Source organism: Micromys minutus (assembly GCF_963924665.1).
Source record: "Micromys minutus genome assembly, chromosome: 21".
NCBI lineage: Eukaryota > Metazoa > Chordata > Mammalia > Rodentia > Muridae > Micromys > Micromys minutus.
In genome coordinates this window covers 19,946,205-19,966,566 of record NC_137956.1, presented here as the reverse complement: position 1 = coordinate 19,966,566, position 20,362 = coordinate 19,946,205, and the positions used below count along the sequence as shown (strand labels likewise).

The window sequence follows — 20,362 nt, the reverse complement described above, 5'->3', positions numbered from 1 at the left end:
ACATTCTAGTTAGCAGTGGTGGACAGTCTGAAGCAGCCCCATGTCCCACACCACGGATGAAACAAAAGTATAATCACATAGCATAACTGGGTTTTTTAAGAAAACAAAATTCTCAGAACAGTGAGTGACAAAGGAGGCATAGTATCAGCTCTTAACTTACACACTGTTTGGCAAAGGAATGCTCCAGGGAATGGTCTACACCAGTTAGGAGGACACACCCTAAACTGGGAGGAGCCCACAGAGCTGGTCTTCATTAGCAAGCAGAAGACGAATGAAGACCTAAGGTTTGAAGCATCTTTCTCTGGGGGAAAAAAGTATGTCTAGATTTTCCTCAGAGGGCTGATCAACACTGCTTTCATTTTCATGACAGTGTTAGCTTGACTCTGTTTCAAGCTAATGAGGGCTAGGCATAGACATAGTGACTTAGATCATTAGTAGCTTCCAGTTTGCCAAGTAAGATTCCTATTAACAGAGAAAGCCTAATAATGAAGGAGTCTTGTTGGGTTGACTTCTAGGAACTGCTTTAGGCTGTCACACTCAAGGGAAGGGCATAGACATTATCTGGAGGGTCAGTGCTATCAGAAAACTTGGTGTAGTGGACAGGTGACACATGAACCAGCCCTTGCTGAAAGGTGCATATAATTCAAGACTAAAGACTCTAAGACTGTTACCCCCGTACCCTTGACCTCTGCCATCTTGTCCACACTGAGGGCCTCCACCTGCAGTCACTACAGCATCTTCCAACAAAGCCAAGAGTTTTCTCTTGGAAAACCTGATTTTCTAATGAGTTCTTTTGGTTTTCCTCTTTTGAATCTACTTCTTATCACCCCAGACCATTGCCTTGGCTTTTCCGTACTCCCTATCAATCTGAGTTACCCCCTAACTTTGTTTTCTTCTTTGCATCTCTCCTTTATGGTATAGGTACAAGAATGGCCATTTGTGCCACTGAGGTGATTGACTCTAGGCTTATGAGAAAGAGCCCTGTAGTAGTGGCAGCAAAGGTAGGCTGCCTAGACAGAAGTAGTAATTTAGGAGCCCTGGTTCTCTCCAGGATGGGAATGATCTACAGTATTGTTCTGGATAGTATTTGCGTTCTCTGTTGCTATGGTAAAATATTGACAAAAAACAACTTGGATAGGGAATGGTTTATCTATCTTACAGGTTGCAGCCCATCAAGGAAGCAAGGCAGGAGCCACGGAGGGACACTTCTTACCGGCTTGATTACTTATGCAAGGGTCCCACAGCAATCATTAAACAAGAAAATGTTCTCTGTGCCCACGGACCAGTCTTATAGAGGCAGTTTGTCGCTTGAGGTTTTTTTGTTTTGTTTTTGTTTTGTTTTGTTTTGTTTTTTGTTCCTTGGTGACTTTAGTTTGTGTCAAGTTGACAAAATTAGCCAGCACACCTAATTATCTTGCCTGAGCCTGCGTTAATCATAATTGTACCAAAGAATGTGGAAGTCTGAAGAAACTGATTATTGATTGCTGCAGTGCCTTGAGGTTGTGGGTTCAGCATTCCATCAGGCCCCCTGTAATCTCCCAAGCTGAAATGGAAGTAGGAATTTGTGTTTCTAACTTTGGATAGAAGAGAAATTTGACTGGTGTGTGGTCTCAGTGGTGAGGGAACGTCAGGGAATGGCTACTGTCTATCTTTCTGTTGATACCATATGTGATCTCTGCATTCTTGATCATTATTACTGTCCCACATTTACTCATCTGCAAATGATCTTAACTTCCCAAAAGCATTTCCCCCTTGACCTCCTTTCTTTCCAAAACTTGGGATTGAGCCTAAGGCCTCATGTATTTTAAACAAGTGGTGAACATTTAAGTCATTTCCCTGACCCTTTTATAACTTTGAATTTTTGAGACAGGCAGGCTGGCCTTGAACTTGTGATCCTTTGACCTCAGCTTTCTCTGTGACTGAAGCTATAGGCTTGTGCTGCCATGACTAAGTAACCTTCTATAGTATTCCTAAAGGACTATAAAACCTTCTCTATATCTCCCTCCCATGTTCTTTTTTCCTTTTCCCCAGGAAGTATGCCATTCATAGAGAAGCTACTTAACTATTTTCTGTCCACTTACCTAATCTGTTTCTCTCTTTTCTGAAATCCTCCTGTAGGCAATAAAGGTGCATTAAGAACAAACTAAGGTTATGTTCCATGATAATCTGAAAAGAAAAAAAGATTTGAGTCCTTTTTTTGGATGTGTTTTTCTAGAAAGAAGAGGAGGCTCTAAAGTATAGAACCAGTGGGGTCATGACAAGCCCAGAGGTCCTGCAGGAGAGGCTTCAAGAGCTCCTGCCTAGGGAAGAAGCAGGTGGTAGGGGATACCCTTGTTGTGAGAAATGACAAGGTATCCAGGTGCCATCTTGATCAGAGAAGATGGAGAGAGAGTCCCAGAGGCTGTGGCTGTAGTTGCTGTTTCTAACTACTGTTTAATTTTAGGAAGCACAAGTTTCACACATGTGGGTGGGAATCCTGACTGGAACTGAGAACCCATGCTGGATGTCTGCTGTTTGAGTTCGATGTGTGCAACACTGTTTTTCCTTATGGTCCCAAGGGCTGTGTGAGGAAGGACCGAAGAGAAAGAGTTGAGGAGTCGGCTCTTCTCTGAGAATGGTGTAGGAAGTGATGGGCTGTGATTAGAACATGAGGGACACACAGGCTGCTCAGACTAAAATATGGTAAATTTGTCATTATGACAAGTTATTCTCTGAAGGCCCTTAAGATACTGTTTGGGTGATAATTTATAGGTAGATGATGGTTGATGATAATGATCATTATCATTATTATTACTGTCATCATCATCACCAATCTTAAGTTTCCATGGCATACAAACCTCCATGGTGCTATATAAATAGGACTTACATTAATCTACTTGACACACTTGATGACCAGACACTCATAGGTGATCATCATGTAACAGTTTCAGGGGGTCAGAAACCTAAGCTGCAGTATCTTCTAGACTCTCCCTAGCAACCACATTAGCAGAAAGCCATCTCTCCAGCAGTCTGGCCATCTAGAGACTGGCCCGTGAGTCTAGAATGTCCTGAGCACAAGTGTTCCACTTGCGTGGCCATCTGTGCCTTCTCTAGCACGGCCTGCTTTTTTGCTTGTCCTTAAACTTATGCACTTACCAAGTGTTAAATTCTTAAACTCAAGACCAGGGTAAGCCATCAAAGGAATAGAATTTGTGGCAGGTGGGCCCGTGTGATGACCGTTTTCACCTCACATATAATGACGAGGGATGAAGAGGCCCCATGACGTGCTTAGGGACACAAATAGCTGTGTTCAAATCCTAAATAGCAGAAAATTAAACTGGCAATTTGGAGTTTAAAGTAAACCTTTCTGGACCATTAGGAATTGATGATATTTGACACCTGGGCAGTTCCTCTCCCCTGCCCCCAGCTTCCTCTCTGAGGTGACTCTGATGTGTAGCCCTGGCTTGAGTCATGCAGGCAGTTGGACACTCATGTTGTCTTTCTGCAGTTTCCTGTCTGAGAGCTGCCTGCAGGAAGCATCATAACCAGCAAGTTGCCTCTTGCACTTGTTGGCTTTGAGACACTTCTGTTGCCTACCGCAGGCTGTGCCCGCTGGTTCTTTGAATGGGATTGCCCGACGGAGAACTTGCCTGTGTGCTCTGTAGAGCATGAGTCTTTGGTTGCTGCCACAACACTGCACAGGGCATGGGGCCACCACCTGAGGTCAGGAGTGAGGTCAGTGAAGTAGACAGAAGGAGAGGTGAGGCTAAGTGCCAGCGTCCACACTGCTTCTCTGCCTGTTTCCCCAGAGAGCACACAGTTGATCTCGCTACTTGGGTCCTGAGCCCTTGTCTTTCTCCATTCCTTAGTGGATCTTGTGCCTCTTTCCCAGTTACATCCACCGGCTGGTTCTCTGGACATGTCACTGCCCTGGTCAAAACCCTCTCAAACCTTCTCCAAATGCTCAGCATAAAGTTCCAGGTCTTCCCTGTGCTGTCGAGAGCATAGTCGGTTCTCACTGTCCTCTCTCCTCTCTTCACCATTCTTCACCCACAGACACTAGCTTGTTTCATCCTGAGTCTGCCAGCTCATCTGGGTCCACAGGGCCTTTGCATCTGCTGTTTCCTTTGCCTGGAACATCCCTTCCCAAAATCACCAAATGGCTTGTTTCTTTGCTGCATTGGGTTCTTTTGAACGTCATTTCAATGGGGAGGCCTTTTCTAATCACTGCCTTTCAACAGTACCATCTGTGTAAATCTACCTGCACGTCTGCCTATACATCCCTTATTTCCTATCCCACTGCTTAAGTCTGTCCGCTGTATATTCGGTTCACCTGTGTTCTCCATTTGGCTGTAAGCTCTTGGCAGCCAGACAGTGGCTTCTTTTGTCATAGTTCTGCATCTAGCTGGCTAATAAACCAATGTCTAAAGCATAATATGGATTCCAGAAATACTGGTTATGCAATTAAGTAATTGGATTAATTTACAGTTTGCAAAGTGCTCTTTTACATAGGTAGCCAAAGGGTGAACCAAATTGTGCATCAGACAGACAGACAGATAGACTGAGGGACATGCAGACATGTGTTCTCTGTAGTTTATCAGGCTCTGGGCTAGACGCAGCTTTCAGTTTCCCATTTTAATAAAGCAGCTGCCAGATGGGTGCTGTGATTGGCCCCATTGTTATAATAAGGAAATGTAACTGTACTAAGTGTCACATGGTTTGTAATTAACAGGAAAAAAGTTAGGCTGCCCCAAATCTCCACCCCACATCTGTGCCTGTTCTGTCTCCCACTCATGACCCAGCATCCCAGTGGAGAACAAATAGAAGAAAGGGAAATTTCTGTAGTGGACATTTTTTGCAAAAGGTGAAAGCATATGTATTTTTCTATAAGATGGAAGAAAGCTAACGTTTTAGATACTGGGGCATATTAAAAGTTACATGTAGCAAAATAAAAACACAAGTAAACTTACATTTGCCGAGCAATTAAGATGTTGTTTCTTTCTTCTTAAAGGAAGGAATTGCAGATGTTTGTCTGCTGCTGAGCTCTGCTGAGAAGGCTTTCTGTCATCACACACATGCACACTCTCCTGTCTCTGTAGTTAAAAGGTGCCTGCTTCCTGTTTCTTGCCCTGCAGCTTCATCCACTGCCCTCTCCTCCTTTACTGCCCCCTCTTCCTCTGATGCCCTCCCCTCCTCTGGTGCCCTCCCCTCCTCTGGTGACCTCCTCTCCTCTGGTGCCCTCCCCTCCTCTAGTGCCCTCCCCTCCTCTAATGCCCTCCCTTTCCATGTCTTCCCTCCTGCTTCAGGCTTGCCCCAACACACTGGATCCCTCACAGGCCACCCCATTCTTCTAATGCCTATTCTTCCCACTGTCTGCTTTGGAGAAGGGGGCAGTGGGTCCAGCAACCTTCTACAGGTATTTTCTATCGTATCTGGGACAGCAGAGCTCCTGTGTTCAAATTTCATGTTCATAATGTGTTTATGAATTCTTGGGTCATTTTTCTTATAAGATAATCCTTGTCCCTTCCTAAAACAACCTTTGTGGTTGTGCCCTCTGTCTCAGTTCCTGCCAGGACTCACCTGATGGTAAACATCTAGTCAAAGGGCTCTTATTCCAGAGGTAGACAGTGCCATGCTGTCAGGCACTCTGAAAAGACACATTTGCTCTAGGGCCAAAGGTCATTACAGATGGAGGAAACTTTGGGGCTCGCTGGCCTTATTCTTCTTGCTTTGCTATATTTCATTTTAGCCTGAACCAGCTAACATGCATTTATATGTATATAACAGAATATTTAAATTAATGAAACTGCCAATGCCACTATTAGGAGAAACATGCTAGAGACTGAGTAGGTCCGTTGTTTGTTGTGTGGTCTCTGCTACCTCTGTCCTGTTGGCAGTCAACCTTGTCCTGAGATAGTATGACGTGCACATGGTTTTATAAGTACGTGCACAGAAGTAACGGAGCCAGATCACAAAACTCAGAGAGCTCTTGTAAGTGGGCTAGAAAGTGCTATGCTGCCCTACTAACCTTTCGGTCTCTTTATCACAAAGGGGAGTGTTTGGTGACTGGTACACAGAGATCTGACTACATGGGAAGCCAACATGGCACTAACCTGCCAGTTTGACTTTCCTGACAGGCACAACAGGGATAGGCTTCTTCTAGTTCAGAGGGAAGAAAATGGCTGTTGGTGAAGGTACATTAACATCTGTCCTTTGTGTTGGACCCAAGAAGAAAAACTTCTGAGTCACCTCCATTTATTTGTTATGCTCACAAATGTTCAGTTCTTCTTACCAGTGTTGACCTGCCTGAACTGTCTGGTACTGCTCCCCAGTATGCAGGGTGGGAGGCTGCCATAGCATACTGGTTGGGTTATAAACAGCAGAAATGGATCTCTCATTCTGCAACCAGAAAGTCAAAATGGCTGGCAGAAGGTTATCATGGCCAGTGTCAGAATGCCTGAGTCTGCATTATGTCCACAAAGAAGGTGTTCTCTTGGGTGTCTTTTGCAAGGGCACCGATACATTTCTTCAGGGCTTCATCCCTATGACTAAATCACCTTACAAAGGCCGTACCTCCAAATGTGATTACAGTGGGGATTAGAGTTTCCACCTGTACAATTTGAGGGGGACATAAATATGTAATTAATAGACAGTAGAGAAAAAAGGGAAAGGGGGAGTTGAGTAGCTTTAAAATAACTGAAAGTATTTAAAGATATATGAGTTATACCTCACAACAAATATTCTGAGCTGTTTTAGGTGGTAGAATGTTTACCGTTTGATAATTCATCTGCTGTAGGGCTTTGCTGTACACACAGCTTCTCACTTATGGGAGAGAGTTTTGGTTAGAAGGTGATGGTGTTCTTCATTCCAGTATTCAGTGAAAGGAAATTTGTAGCTGGTGGGTTTGACAAAAAAATCAAACAAATGTAAAGAGTGTATTTACTCTTATTTCTCTGTCTATTTTGTATGTGTATGTCTGTCTGTGCCTGTCTGTCCATCTGCCTTGGGGCAGGGCAGCATGTATGCCAGGAGGCCTGTGCAGAGATCACAGGACAACCTGAAGGAGTCAGTTCTCTTCTGTCACGTGGCTTCAGGGATGGAACTCAGATATTTAGGCTTGGTGGCAAGTATTTCTACCCACTGAGCCATTTCACCAGCCCCTTGAGATTTTCTAAATGGAATAGAAGACATCTTTCTAAATGTAGACACACACACACACACACACACACACACACAACAATGAAATAGAAAGCAACTAATCCTATTTGATTCTGTTTCATCCAGTAAGAGCTAGTGAAAGAAACCCACCTCTAAGACCTTACCGCTAATTTTTGTATAAAAATAGTAATTTCTAACAGAAGTAGTAGTATTTGAATAAAGTCTTTCCCTGTAGCCCAGGCTCATTCTGAACTGGCCATCTTCCTTCCTTGTATCCTGACTGCCATGATAATAGGGATACACAGTGCTTTCCTAAAATTGTTTCAGACTGGAACAAATAGTAAGCAAGGTGTAGCTATGTCAGATAACTGTCTTTTCTGTATGAGGGTTCCCATGGGTTCTCGTTCCCTCCGGGAGGATGTGGAACTGGCTGGAAGAGACACATATATGAGGCACCAGTTACAGCTCTGTGCAATAAGGACCACAGTGGAGATGTGTTAAGGTGATGATTGGCATAAATGGCAGTGTCTGTTCTGTAAAGTAGTTAATATCCCCATGGCTAGGTGCAAAACCAGACCCACGCAGGCACCACATTAGCTTGTCCGTAAGTAGCAAAGTTAGCCTGCAAACTAGATACATGACCCCAAGCCTAATGTCCATCCACCTTTCACGGTATGGAAGGTGAGATCAAAGCCTCCCTTTGTCTTGAGGACAGTGTCAGAGCATCATGGGGGTAGCCTGTTTGAGCCTGATCCTAGATCAGCTCTCAGTACAGCGATAACAGGGACAAGAAGGCAGTAAGAACAGCTTGAAACAGTTTTAGAAGAGTTTTGGTAGAGATTTGTAAGGTAGCTGAGCCTTCTAATGAAAGGCTGTGTTCTCACAGTAAAGTATAAGTTGCGAACCTTATACTTACGGTGCAACTGTAAGTGAAGACCTGGGGGTGTAAGTATACGGTATGAGATCTGTGCTTGAAATGTTTGGGGCTCATTCAGTGGACAGCGGGAGGCCCCAGGGAGGCTGCGATTAGAGAAAAGCAGTTACTTCCCCACAAATCTGCCCATGCTGGAAGTGATCCAACAAGAGAGATTATGAGACACTCAAAGCCGGGGGTCCCAGGGGACCTGTCGTGATTCACCCTACATATGGTCCAAGTGTGTGTCAGTGACACAGAGACCTGGGAAAAGAAGTAACCATGAATCTGAAAACAGTTCAGGCTTTTGCTATTGTATTATTTCAGAGAAGAATTGTTTACAACTCTAAGATGTTCCGGGTGCTCTCCCACTCATTTGTATTTCTTTCTTATTGGTGAATTAACTTATCTCAAAGAGAGTTCCTATGACAAATGTTCAGTTGTCTAATAAGAGGTTTATATTTTGTGGCAGGATAGAATAGTGAGAAGGGTTTGTGTTTACTCTCTATTATGGAAATACAACAGAATCCACCATGGGTTGTAGCATAGCTGGTGATTGGTGGAGGAGCTGTACAGACCATCTCAAGCCTTGCCATCGATGTCCTGGGACAGGACACTCGTTCATTCACCTCCAGTGCGGATTTATCTCCGATAATTTTTAAAGTAGTTTTCTAAAGTTAAGTATCAGAAATGACCCTGTTCATCTACTCTCAAGCAATTGTGCAAGGGGACTAATACTATATACCTGCTTACACAAAGGGAATAATACTATATACCTGCTTACTCAAAGGGAATAATACTATATACCTGCTTACACAAAGGGAATAATACTATATACCTGCTTACACAAGGGGAATGACACTATATACCTGCTTACACAAGGGGAATAATACTATATACCTGCTTACACAAGGGGAATGATACTATATACCTGCTTACACAAAGGGAATAATACTATATACCTGCTTACACCAAGGGACTAATACTATATTATATACCTGCTTACACAAAGGGAATAATACTATATACCTGCTTACACAAGGGGAATAATACTATATACCTGCTTACACATGTGCACACTTATATAGAGAGGCTCACAGCAGCTTTGGGTGTAATGTTAAAAGTGGACAATTGAGAAAGGAGTAAATAAGCACAGGTGCTGTGGCATGTCTGTATTCACCACACCACTCAATGCCACAGCGGCATAGACCATTCGTACTGTGGCAGGGTAGATGAACCTCGGTGTAATTAATTGGATTAAAGGAATCCAGACCTTCCCTGAGGAAATGGCCTGACTCTCCTTATGTAAAATTTATGAAATGCAGATGCATTTCTGTTACCTGAAAGTAGGCTGAAGTTGCTAAGAGACAGCAATGGAGGGAAAAGGGAGAGGAGAAAGGAGAATTTTGTAATAAATTTTAGATTTTAGAATTCCAGTTGCATTTTTTTCAAAGTTCAATTTTAATTAAAACCAAGTTCTGGAAACGTCAAACATAACATATAGAGTACTTAGACTTCAATAACCTTTTTTTTTCATATTTGTTGCTAAACCTTTATTTTTATGTTTTTGAAATTATTTAAATGGAAACAATTTCTTTAATGAGGAACTAAAGCAGAAACTACATCATCTGCTAATGAGAGCAAAGATTGACCTCATCACCTCTTAAAGGCATTTTAAAATAAAGAGTGTGACAGCCAAGTAGTGCTAGAAACAAAACATCACAGCCAAAGCCTGGCTTCAGGGTTCTGTAAACTCTTAAATTATTGATGAACTCAATATAGAGTTTTTTTTTTTAACATTAAAAATGGATGTTGTAGTTGTGGTGCAGACCTTTAATCCCAGCTCTTGGGAAGCAGAGGCAGGCAAATCCCTGTGAGTTGAGGCTAGCCTGGTCTACATAGCAAGTTCCAGTTGCATGTAGATACAACATAGTGGCTACATAGTGATGTCCTTTTTCAAAAGAACAAAATGAAAAAAGAAATTAAACTTGGCAAAGTCACAAAATAATCCTCTTTGTTTTAGGGAAAATTATGATTTTCCAAATTAAATGCCAAGAACAGCTATTTTCTGCACAGACAACCCTCACTCTATGGGGGGAGAGGGAGGGAGGGGGAGGAGAGAGACAGACAGACAGACAGATGGACGGACAGACAGACGGACGGACAGACAGACTTGGTCGCAAGTATCTTTATAAAACTGCGTAGGAATCTTGCTGGTCCCACTCTCTTACTTTTGTGATAGTAACTACTACTAAGTAGGGAGTCTGATCACTGTAGTTCGAAGTCTCTTAAACTTTCTTTAAATTAGTGGTTCGGAGAGAAGCACTTCAATCATACAGTTGCTTTTTCTCAAGACACCATTGCTCTGCAAGACCAGCACTTTAGGCATACTTCCCACACAAAGACATATGACACCAAATGTTTCCTACACAGGGTCAGAAAGTAAACGCTTTAGGCTTTGGGGAACCACTGAATTAAGTGGAGTATTACAAAGGTTCGCCTCTGTCACTGTGGCGTGAAAGCACACTTGGGTAAGCATAGCTGCATTTCAACAAGGATTCACAGAGACAAGGGACAGGTGCAAATGTGGAAACAACCTAAGACAGGAGAGATTTGGTTTTTCTCGTGGTTCCAGCCTCTCCGTTATGTGTGCTCTGTATTACAAATGTGATCTCTTTCTGGATTTTTCTATTTTGCCTCAGCCTGTTATTTCCCATTTGTTTTGTTTTTCAGAAATAAAAAGTGTTCTCCTTTCCTTTTTCCCTTTAGTAAGACTGACTTTAACACCTTCATTGCCAAGCACAGCAGCTACTCCGTGAGCTCTGTATCCACTGATGGCTTAGCTAAGCGGCACTTTCTGTCTGGGACTTTCTGAAGATAAATAATCATCTAAGATTTCTTAAACTTGATTCTTATTTACTCATGTATTTTTTTTTCTCTTTTCTTTTTCATGTTCTCTAAGTTACAGCTTCTATTTGTGGTTTCAGCTCTTATTGCCAGTGACTCCCAATTTGTATCTAGGCCAAATGTTCCTTCAAAGCTTAAGATAGAGTCTATTCCCAGTCCCCCATCATGCATTTCAAAGATGACCAACAGCTCTTTAAAGTTATCACCAATATATATATAATTATATATTATTGTATTATTTATATATTTGGTAAGTAGTGAATATATATTCACTATTATATATATTTATATATAGTTTGTATATAATATATATAACAGAATATATAAATAATATATATGCATACATACTATATATATAGTAAATCATATTTACTGGTCCTCAGAGTAAGATGTGAAATTGCCTGAGAAATCTTTTCTGTCTCCCTTTAACATCCATTCCTCTACCTGTGCAAGTCCAGTCAGTTTTTTCTACTGCCTTTATTCTGCTCCTTGCCTCTCCTCCAGCCTTTCCTGAATTCTCATTAGTTCAGTTCCTCTACACCTCATCCTGGATGGGCTTTGTGGCTTCCTCCTTTTTCTTTATCCGTCTTTCCATGCAGGGGTTAGTTCTCCTTATACTGTGCCTGTGTGCGTCCTGGACATAGTACTTGGTAGTCACATGATAACATGGTTTGTAAAAGTCAAATTGTCTTGGTATTTGCCTGCTAGAACTGCCCCCCCCATTGCAGTAAATTTAGCTAACTGCTTTGTGCTCCCAGGGGGTCACACTCTCAGCCACCCTCCAGAGTCCAATGTATTAATAAATAAAACACACACACACACACACACACACACACACACACACACCAACCAGTTAATTTTAAATATGCCTTGACTAGCTCAAAGGCTGGGTAGTTCTAGTCCTGCAGCTAGCTAGCTCAGATTTCCCTCGGGTACTTTGACTTAACACCCTCTAATTCTATATTTTATTTTTCTTGCCCTAGCTCCTTCTAGGCAGCCCCTTGGTCTTTGCTGCCCAAGATGCTTCTGGGAAGCCCTTCTGGGGGCCACATTCCTTCTCACCTACATTTCAGATGATTTTCCTTCTTCCACTCTAAATCTGATCTGTCTCCCTCCAAATCACAGCCACTCTTCCTTCTTCCTTCCTTCTAGTTCCCAGCCCACACAAATCTAAAAGTTCTGCCCCTCTCCACCCAGCCATTGGCCGTTCATTCTTTATTGATCAATCAAAAACCATTTGGGGACAAGGACCTTCAGTGTTTGGACATGCAGATTCCCAATTTTGGGGACTGGATTAATTCAAAGCATTAGAGCCAATTTCCAACAACCCCCAACTCTAAGATATAATCCAGTTCTTCAGTGAGGTTATATGTGACTCTTTTTTGACAATAAGCTACTCCTCAATCTAAATAAGACACACACATCTGCCCTCATATACTTAACCCTGTACCACCAGAGCTTTTCAGAAATGTATATTCCTGAATGAACCCTGTTGCATGTACATTTAAATAGTTTTTTTGGGGGGGGGGGCATAGAGATGGCTTACCAGTTAAGACTGCATACTGCTTTTCCAGAAGTCCTGAGTTCAGTTCTCAGCATACACATCAGATGGCTTACTATCACCCATAACTCAACTGGAGGCCCCCTATTCCTGTTGAGCTCTTCAGATTAGATACAAACCTACCATACCAGGAGCTAGTGAAGAGTAGAAATGATCTGTTTCCTATATGGTGCTTCCCCAAGCACTGCACACAGCAAATGCCTGTTGAACAAAATGTATACAAAATGTACTTCACCCAAACATATTAATAGTTTTTTGAAAATAAAAGAAAAAGAAAAAATGAAATCACTGTGCTATATCTGAGATAGTATCATGGGACTACCTTATACTCAAAACTAGATGTCTGTCACAATTCTATTCATTTGCTGATAGAACAGGGTTCTGGGGCCACATCTTTGGCTGTTTCAGCTACATTTCAACACTAAGTGTTTTTTATGAACACTGTACATCCCTGTTTATATACCTTAAGTTGTATTAATATGAGGATGTGGATAGTGAAATGTATCACAAAGCACTTCTATCTAACTGTCTAAGGCCAGATCATAACCAAAGACTGCACTGTGTTCTCTGAGAGCTGAATAAAGGTAGTGGATGACTACACTAAGAGCCTTTGCTCATTAGCTGTTTGTGTTTCTGATAATCATAGGGCAGTGTATATATTGGCATGCTTTAAAATTAAGATACAAGTGAAGTAAATATTTAGATTCTATGTTGTAAAAAGTACATTTTTGGTTTTCTTCTGCAAACAATGTATTAGATTAGTATCTATGTATTTAAGACATTGTGTTTAGAAGGACAAGAGACTTAACTTACCTAGTGTTTTCCTCACTTAAAAATGGCATATGTACCAGAAAGTTAAAGATAAAAAAGACAAGAACACTTTCCTAGTTTGCTTTGCAATGATATGATAAAACACTATAACCAAAAGCAACTTGTGGAGGTAAGGGTTTATTTCAGCTTGCGGGTTAGATAGTCCACCATGAAAGGAATAAACTCCAGGCAGGAGCCTGGATTCAGAAGCTGAATTAGAGGCTATTGAGGAGTCATGCTCACTCACGCCTTGCTTGCTCAATTTGCTTTCTTACACAACCCATAACCACCTGCCTAAGGACTGTGCTGCCCACAGTGGGCCGAGTCCTCCCACATCAGTCATTAATCAAGAAAATGCTCCGGAAGACTTTCCTACGGGCCAGTCTCCAGACTCATGGAAACAGTTTCTCAACTGAGGTTTTCTTATCCCAGATGACCTGAGTTTGTATAAAGCTGACAAAAATTAACCAACACAAATACAGAAGAGAATTCAACTGAAAAAGTTCAATAATAAATGAATACATTGGTTAAAATACATATATTTAATGTGTTCGTATGTAAGAATGCTACAATGTAATGTTTTTCAGTTAACTCTTGTCTGTTGTAGTAATGAGCTTAAATGTTTAAAGTTTGAGGTGAGTTTTATATAAAATAGTTTATATAAAATATCTTCTATTTTCACAGATTTGATCCAGGCTACCAATGAGACCAATGTCAATATTCCTCAGATGGCTGACACCCTCTTTGAGCGGGCGACGAACAGTAGCTGGGTGGTGGTATTTAAAGCTTTAGTGACCACACACCATCTCATGGTGCATGGAAATGAGGTAAGCAAATATACAACTGTTTCTTGGTATAGCCAGAGGTAGAATATGGTAATTTAAGACCCTGAATTTTCACTAGTGAGGAGGAAAAGAAGAAACGTGTGTTTCACAGTCTTCTTGAGTATAATTCCAATCTTGGATTTAGCTATCTTCAAGTGTGTTTTCCTTTGGACCTTGTCTCAGTGATATAGCCACATTTAAATGTATATTCTATGTGAATGTATTCAAGGATAAAAAATGTTAAGAGAAAGAATCAGGAGGGCTGTTTTCCCACAGGAAGTAACTCTTATGACTGTGAATGAAGATTGCTTTAATGGAATGTTTACTCTTTAAAAATATTGATGAAATTAAATTATTTCCTTTGTAGGGAATTCCTAGAGAAGCCTATTGAATTTTCTGTCTTTCTAGCATAAGCAGAAGTCAAAGTTCACAAAATTTCATTGTGATTCAATAAATGTTTCTCTGGAGTTTTAAAAGTAGTTTCTCCCTTAGGAAAAGTTAGCAGCATAGGACGCATCATAACTAATGGAGTAAACACAATCGAAATTATAAACATAAATGAATAAAATATTGCTTTAACATCATAAATTGTTTACAGGTTTGATGCACAAATATGGGTGTTTAACTCTTATGTTTGTTTTCCAGAGATTTATTCAGTATTTGGCCTCTAGAAATACACTATTCAACCTCAGCAACTTTCTAGATAAAAGTGGATCTCACGGTGAGAATAAGCAAATCTGGAGGTGGACATTGATCCAAAATCACTGTTACTGAGTGTTCCATTGGTTATTTGAGAAAGTGATATGTAATCAACTATTTAAATTAACTACTTAATTGTACACAGTTAATCATATATAATATATATTAATTGTACTTTGTCACTTGGAGTCTTCACATTGCAAAGTGAACCTTGACTTAACCTGTCTCACAGTTTGTCAGCCACGCCTCCCCTGCCCCCCCCCCCCCGCCCCGAGCTCTCAGGGACTAAACCACAAACCATGGAGCACACATGAAGGGACCCATGGCTCCATCCGCATATGTAGCAGAGGATGATCTTGTCAGGCACCAGTGGGAGGAGAGGCCCTTAGTCATGTGAAAGCTCGATGCCCCAGTATTAGGAATGCTAGGGCAGGAAGGCAGGAGGGAGTGGGTGGGCGGGTGGAGGAGCACCCTCATAGAACAGGGGGAGGGAGGATGGGGTGGGAGGATTCCAGAGGGGAAACCTGGAAAGGGGATAACATTGAAATGTAAATTTAAAAAATACCCAATAAAAGAAAAAAAAAAACAGTTTAAGGGGAAAAATAAATAAAATTATGCTTAAGATTCACTAAAATTTAAAAAAAAAAAAAAGATTGAGGAGATGAGGGAGTAAAAGTTATCAACTAAATTTTAAAAAAATGCCCTTTTAAAGAAATGTTTTTGTAGGTTAATGCAGCTTGAGCCATTTCCTCTGGCTCACTTGGTGTATTTGCTTACTATTACATACATGTAATACCAGATAGGCCCATATCAGATGGCTGCACGTGTTACATATGAAACAGGCTGCTGTGTGTACCAAGAAATACAAAATGCAAAGAACAAAAAAAAATAAAAATAAAAGAAAGAAAGAAAGAAAAAGACTAACATTCCATGCTGGATAGTATAATCTCCATATTGAATGGCCAGAGCACCCCATATGGACCAATCTTGGCTTGTGAGTAGGTGGTAAATGAGTCTGGCTGCAACAGGTTGAACTCCATCTTAGAGGCAACTGTGACAATCCCTGACTGTTTTGAAGAGCTACAGAATTATCACTCGTATGAAAAGTGCAGTGGAAAGCGTTGTGTTCATGACTCCCCCTCCTTTCCCCCTCCCCAGGTTATGACATGTCTACGTTCATACGACGTTACAGTAGATACCTGAACGAGAAGGCTTTCTCCTACAGACAGATGGCGTTCGACTTTGCCAGAGTGAAGAAAGGGTATGGCTCTCCCTCTTCCTTACTCTGCACATGTGATTTATTTAACTAATTATATGCCAGCTAGCATTGATCCCGGAAGGCCCAGTTCACATTCACCTGAAGAAGAGGCTTAGGAAGTCAGTGTGATCGAAGCTACCCTGTAGTGTGCAGTACTTTATGTTTTCATGCATAACAATCTGACTGGCTGCTCAGAAAGGGTGTGGCGCGGAATTTTATCTGTTAAAACTGACTCAACATCCTCGGTGTATATACCTTTAAATAACTTAAGGGAAGAATTGAGAGGATTGATTTCAGTGTGTAGTGGTGTTAAATGAAAATATTTACTTATATGAATTTAAATTGAGTTGAAAACTGTGTATGTGATGATTTAGTTTTGAGAAGTAATACTTTCCTAAGAAATTTACATACCATAATTTAGTTATTGACATTACTTACTGTTTAAGAAGGTCTCAATGAAGCAGAAAATGAATTTTAATACACAGGTATTATTTATTTGCCTCTAAATAGTTTAATCTGGGCTAAAATGTTCAGCCAGAAGCACGTACAGCTCTTTTGTCTGTTTGTAACTGAAAGTAGTGGTAACATGTTGTAAAGGTTTATTATTTTATTTTAAGAATCTATAGAGAAGCTGGAGAGATGGCTCAGCATTTAAGACAGTGGTTCGCAACCTCCCTAATGCTGTGACTCTTTAATACAGTTCCTCATGTTGTGGTTACCCCCAGCCATAAAAATATTTTCACTGCTACTTCATAACTAATTTGGCTGCTGTTGAGAATCATAATGGAGAGGGCTGGAGAGATGGCTCGGTAGTTAAGAACACTCACTGGCTTCTCTTCCAGAGGTTCAGTTCCCAGCACCCACATAGCACAACAGTCTGTAACTCCAATTCCAGGGGAAACAACACCCTACTAAAGTTAGATGTGCAAACAAAACACCAATGCATATAAGATAAAAATCGTTTAAAATTAAACTTATATTTAAAATAATAATAATGTAAATATCTGATTGCAGGGTATCTGATATGCAATCTGTATGAAAGGGTCTTTAGACCTTCAGGTTGAGAACCATCAGTAGAAGAGCATGTGCTGTTCTTCTAGACGACGTATCAAATAGCCAACAGCACTGCCTGACAGTGATCTCAGGAGATTTACAAAGAAAGTGAGGCGTGCACCTGAGAACAGAGATATGGCCCTGCATTTAGTGCTCACGAAGATGTGTGCTTCTGTTTGTTTGTGGTGTTCTAGGGCTGATGGTGTAATGAGGACAATGGTCCCTGAAAAGCTCCTGAAGAGCATGCCAATCCTGCAGGGGCAGATCGATGCACTGCTGGAGTTTGATGTACGTATCTCATGTGAAACATTTCTCGCATCATTGGTCCTTGTCTTTCCTTTGAAAGGGCTGCAGGTCAGTTAGATGTTGCCATAGGATCCCCTCTAGAAAGCCTTCTAGAAAGCCTTCTAGATGAATTGCAGGGACATTTTACTCAGTCTCCTAGGCCTCCAGAATGTATCAAAGTTTGCAAACTGCTGCCTAAGGTCAGAGAAAGGTGAACACAGCATTCTCGAGCCTTCTGTTCTGTGTAAAATGATGTCTAGATGTGCTTGTAAGATGGAGTGTGCACAGATGTTCCTCAGGCAGCTAAGTAACCATGCTTTCTGGTCAGAACCCATCTGACATGGACTACCTGAGGGATACTGTCCAGCAGAGAGAGAGATTTTGTGTTAGCACAGATCACAAGTCTTTTCTGGAAGAGTCAGTACGTTTTATATGTCTAAAAACGTACCCGTTGGGCTGGAGAGATGGCTCAGTGCTTAAGAAAGTAGAGCTCTCATAGAGAACTGAGCTTAATTCACCACACTCACATGGCAGTGCCCAACCTGCTCCAGTTCCCAGGGATCAGATGCCCTAGTCTGATCTTCGTAAGCACCAGACACAGAGGGGGCACACAGACAGGCATACGTGAAGGCAAAGTAGTCATACACATAAAATAAAAAATAATCTTAACATGACCTGAATTGGTTGTGGTGATAGGTCAGTACACATGTCTGATAAAGCTGTATAGAACTAGATACAACCAAAGTGTATACAAGTAAACCCAGGGAACTCAGAACGCAGACCATTGATTGTGCCCTATGATATGCTGCCTGTGACATGATTAGATTTCTGTGGGCTCTTTCATTACATTTGGAGAAACTAGGTCAATGCCATATGGAGTCTACCCCTTTCACTACTTACAACTGCTTGTAAGTGTATAATTAACTCAAAAATAACAGTTAAGAGGACCTGACTCATGAAAAAAAAAAAAAAAACTTTGATGTGTAGGAAAGTTCTGAGCCCTCATTGTCAGCCCTCTGTAATGTAATAGTTGTCTAAAACACTTTCTTCAAATACTCCTAGCTTAAAAGTTTTTGTTAAGATCCTATGGCTTAGACTATAATTGAGCCCTACTCGTAACAACCAACTCTTATGAAATTTTAAGTAGAAATTGCAAACCACACTGGCTTTGACAGATTTTACAGCAAGATCTTTATTGGATGTCTAATCTTAATGTTTTTTTTTCTTTCTTTTTATTTATCTATTTTTAACTTTCCTCTTCCTTACTAAGGGTTCTAGCTTAGATAATTAAAGCATTTGCAACCAGTCCTTTGACATTGCTAGGCTTAATAAAAGCTACCCAACATTTTTAGAATACAAGTGAATTTCTTAGTGGCCATTTGAACGTTTTATTATGACTTGAGAAAAACTACTAACTTGATGATGTGCAGCTAAAGTTAAATGCTCGTTTTTCTAGGTGCACCCAAATGAACTAACAAATGGTGTCATAAATGCTGCATTTATGCTTCTTTTCAAAGATCTTATCAAACTGTTTGCTTGCTACAATGACGGCGTCATTAACTTACTTGGTAAGTGACACTGCTGTGAGCCATCTGGGCAGACTGGGTTGTGATAAGGCTGACAAACTCATCATCTGCAGGATGAGTCTGTTGTCTGGCTTCTTGAGCACTACAGTGAGTACCTCAGCAGAGGCAGGGTTGTGTGAGATGCCTGATACTGAGGGACTCTTGATGGTGGTGCTGGCTGAGCCATGTGGCCATGAGGATGAATACACATCTAGGGTAGACATCTAGTTCAAGGTAGGCAGACTGCTTATCTCCTCCCTCCTAAAAGGACCTGTCCCCCTGAAAACTAGAAGTAATGGCGGGCACCAATCCTGTGCTGTTCAGCCTGTTCGGTCTCCATTCTGACTTCATTGCCACTCCTACAGCATTTTCTCCTCCTTATTACTAGAAGCTTGTTGATTGACTCATGACATTTATCTATTTTAAAAGGGGCATCCACATCTTTCATCCAGGTCTATCCTTTACTCCTTGTAATCAGTACTTTGGCTTAATTTTGCTAAGTCCCTATCATCCAACCCAGTTGCTACCCTTGATCTGGTGGTCTTTCCTATGGAGAAAAGGTGGATAGCGTACTACAGAAGGCTTGGCCTACTATGAAAGTTTCATTTTTGTATTCAGATCACCTCTTTGCAGAGTCACTATTCACTATGTTAGTACCAAACTGCAACTTTCTTCTGTTAGCTGGTCATGAGGAATTTCCCGAAGGTCACAGATATGATTTAAAGAATAACTGAGAAACATGGTTGTGCATGACACTCTAGGAACAACCCTATGTTCGTACAGCTTACCTGATTATTCATGTCTTGCTTGACTGGTACACATCCCAGGACATCCCTGTGTTTGTACAGCTTGATCGACTACATAGTTCATACTCTGTGTCTGAGGACCAATTCATTCTCTTTGGTCAGAATCTTGGTCCCTAGAAGTAAGCCAACAACTCCTTTAAAGAACATCACTGTTATCTGAAGAAGACACGTCTCTGTTATCACTAGCGGCCCATGTTGGAGCATGAGGAGGGTTTTCACAACATGTAAATCATTTGTACACTCCTTTAGTACCTTTAGATTCTTCTGTAACCAAGGCTCTGGTAGCCTAAGTTTGGAGCAGTTGTGGAACTTTCTGTTGCCTGAGCTCTGTTCTTTGCGTCGCCATACAGGTTGCTCTTCTCACAGCGCGTGCTCACATGTTTTGTGTGTCTCCTGCAACATCAAGGCAGCTTGGCAGATTCTGAACTATGTTTTAGTCACAGGGAGCTCTGATTGCAAAATGTACCTTTGATATAAAGCACTCTTTAAACTACCCAGACCTTTGGAGACTCAGAAACCTTATTAAGGTGGCATGTCCAGGAAC

At 41.3% G+C, this 20,362-nt stretch overlaps 1 protein-coding gene across 5 annotated transcripts in view; it reads left to right on the top strand.

The window, feature by feature from the left end:
* Window positions 1-20,362, top strand: part of SNAP91 (synaptosome associated protein 91) — a gene marked incomplete at both ends in the record, with an annotated part of 106,271 nt that overhangs the window by 22,928 nt on the left and 62,981 nt on the right. For all 5 annotated transcript variants that reach the window (XM_080934254.1, XM_080934253.1, XM_080934252.1 and 2 more), the window contains 5 exons: window positions 14,013-14,155; window positions 14,798-14,873; window positions 16,010-16,112; window positions 17,357-17,450; window positions 18,904-19,015. In XM_080934254.1, the coding sequence (XP_080790380.1) occupies window positions 14,013-14,155; window positions 14,798-14,873; window positions 16,010-16,112; window positions 17,357-17,450; window positions 18,904-19,015 (528 nt within the window). The remainder of the gene's footprint in view (window positions 1-14,012; window positions 14,156-14,797; window positions 14,874-16,009; window positions 16,113-17,356; window positions 17,451-18,903; window positions 19,016-20,362) is intronic.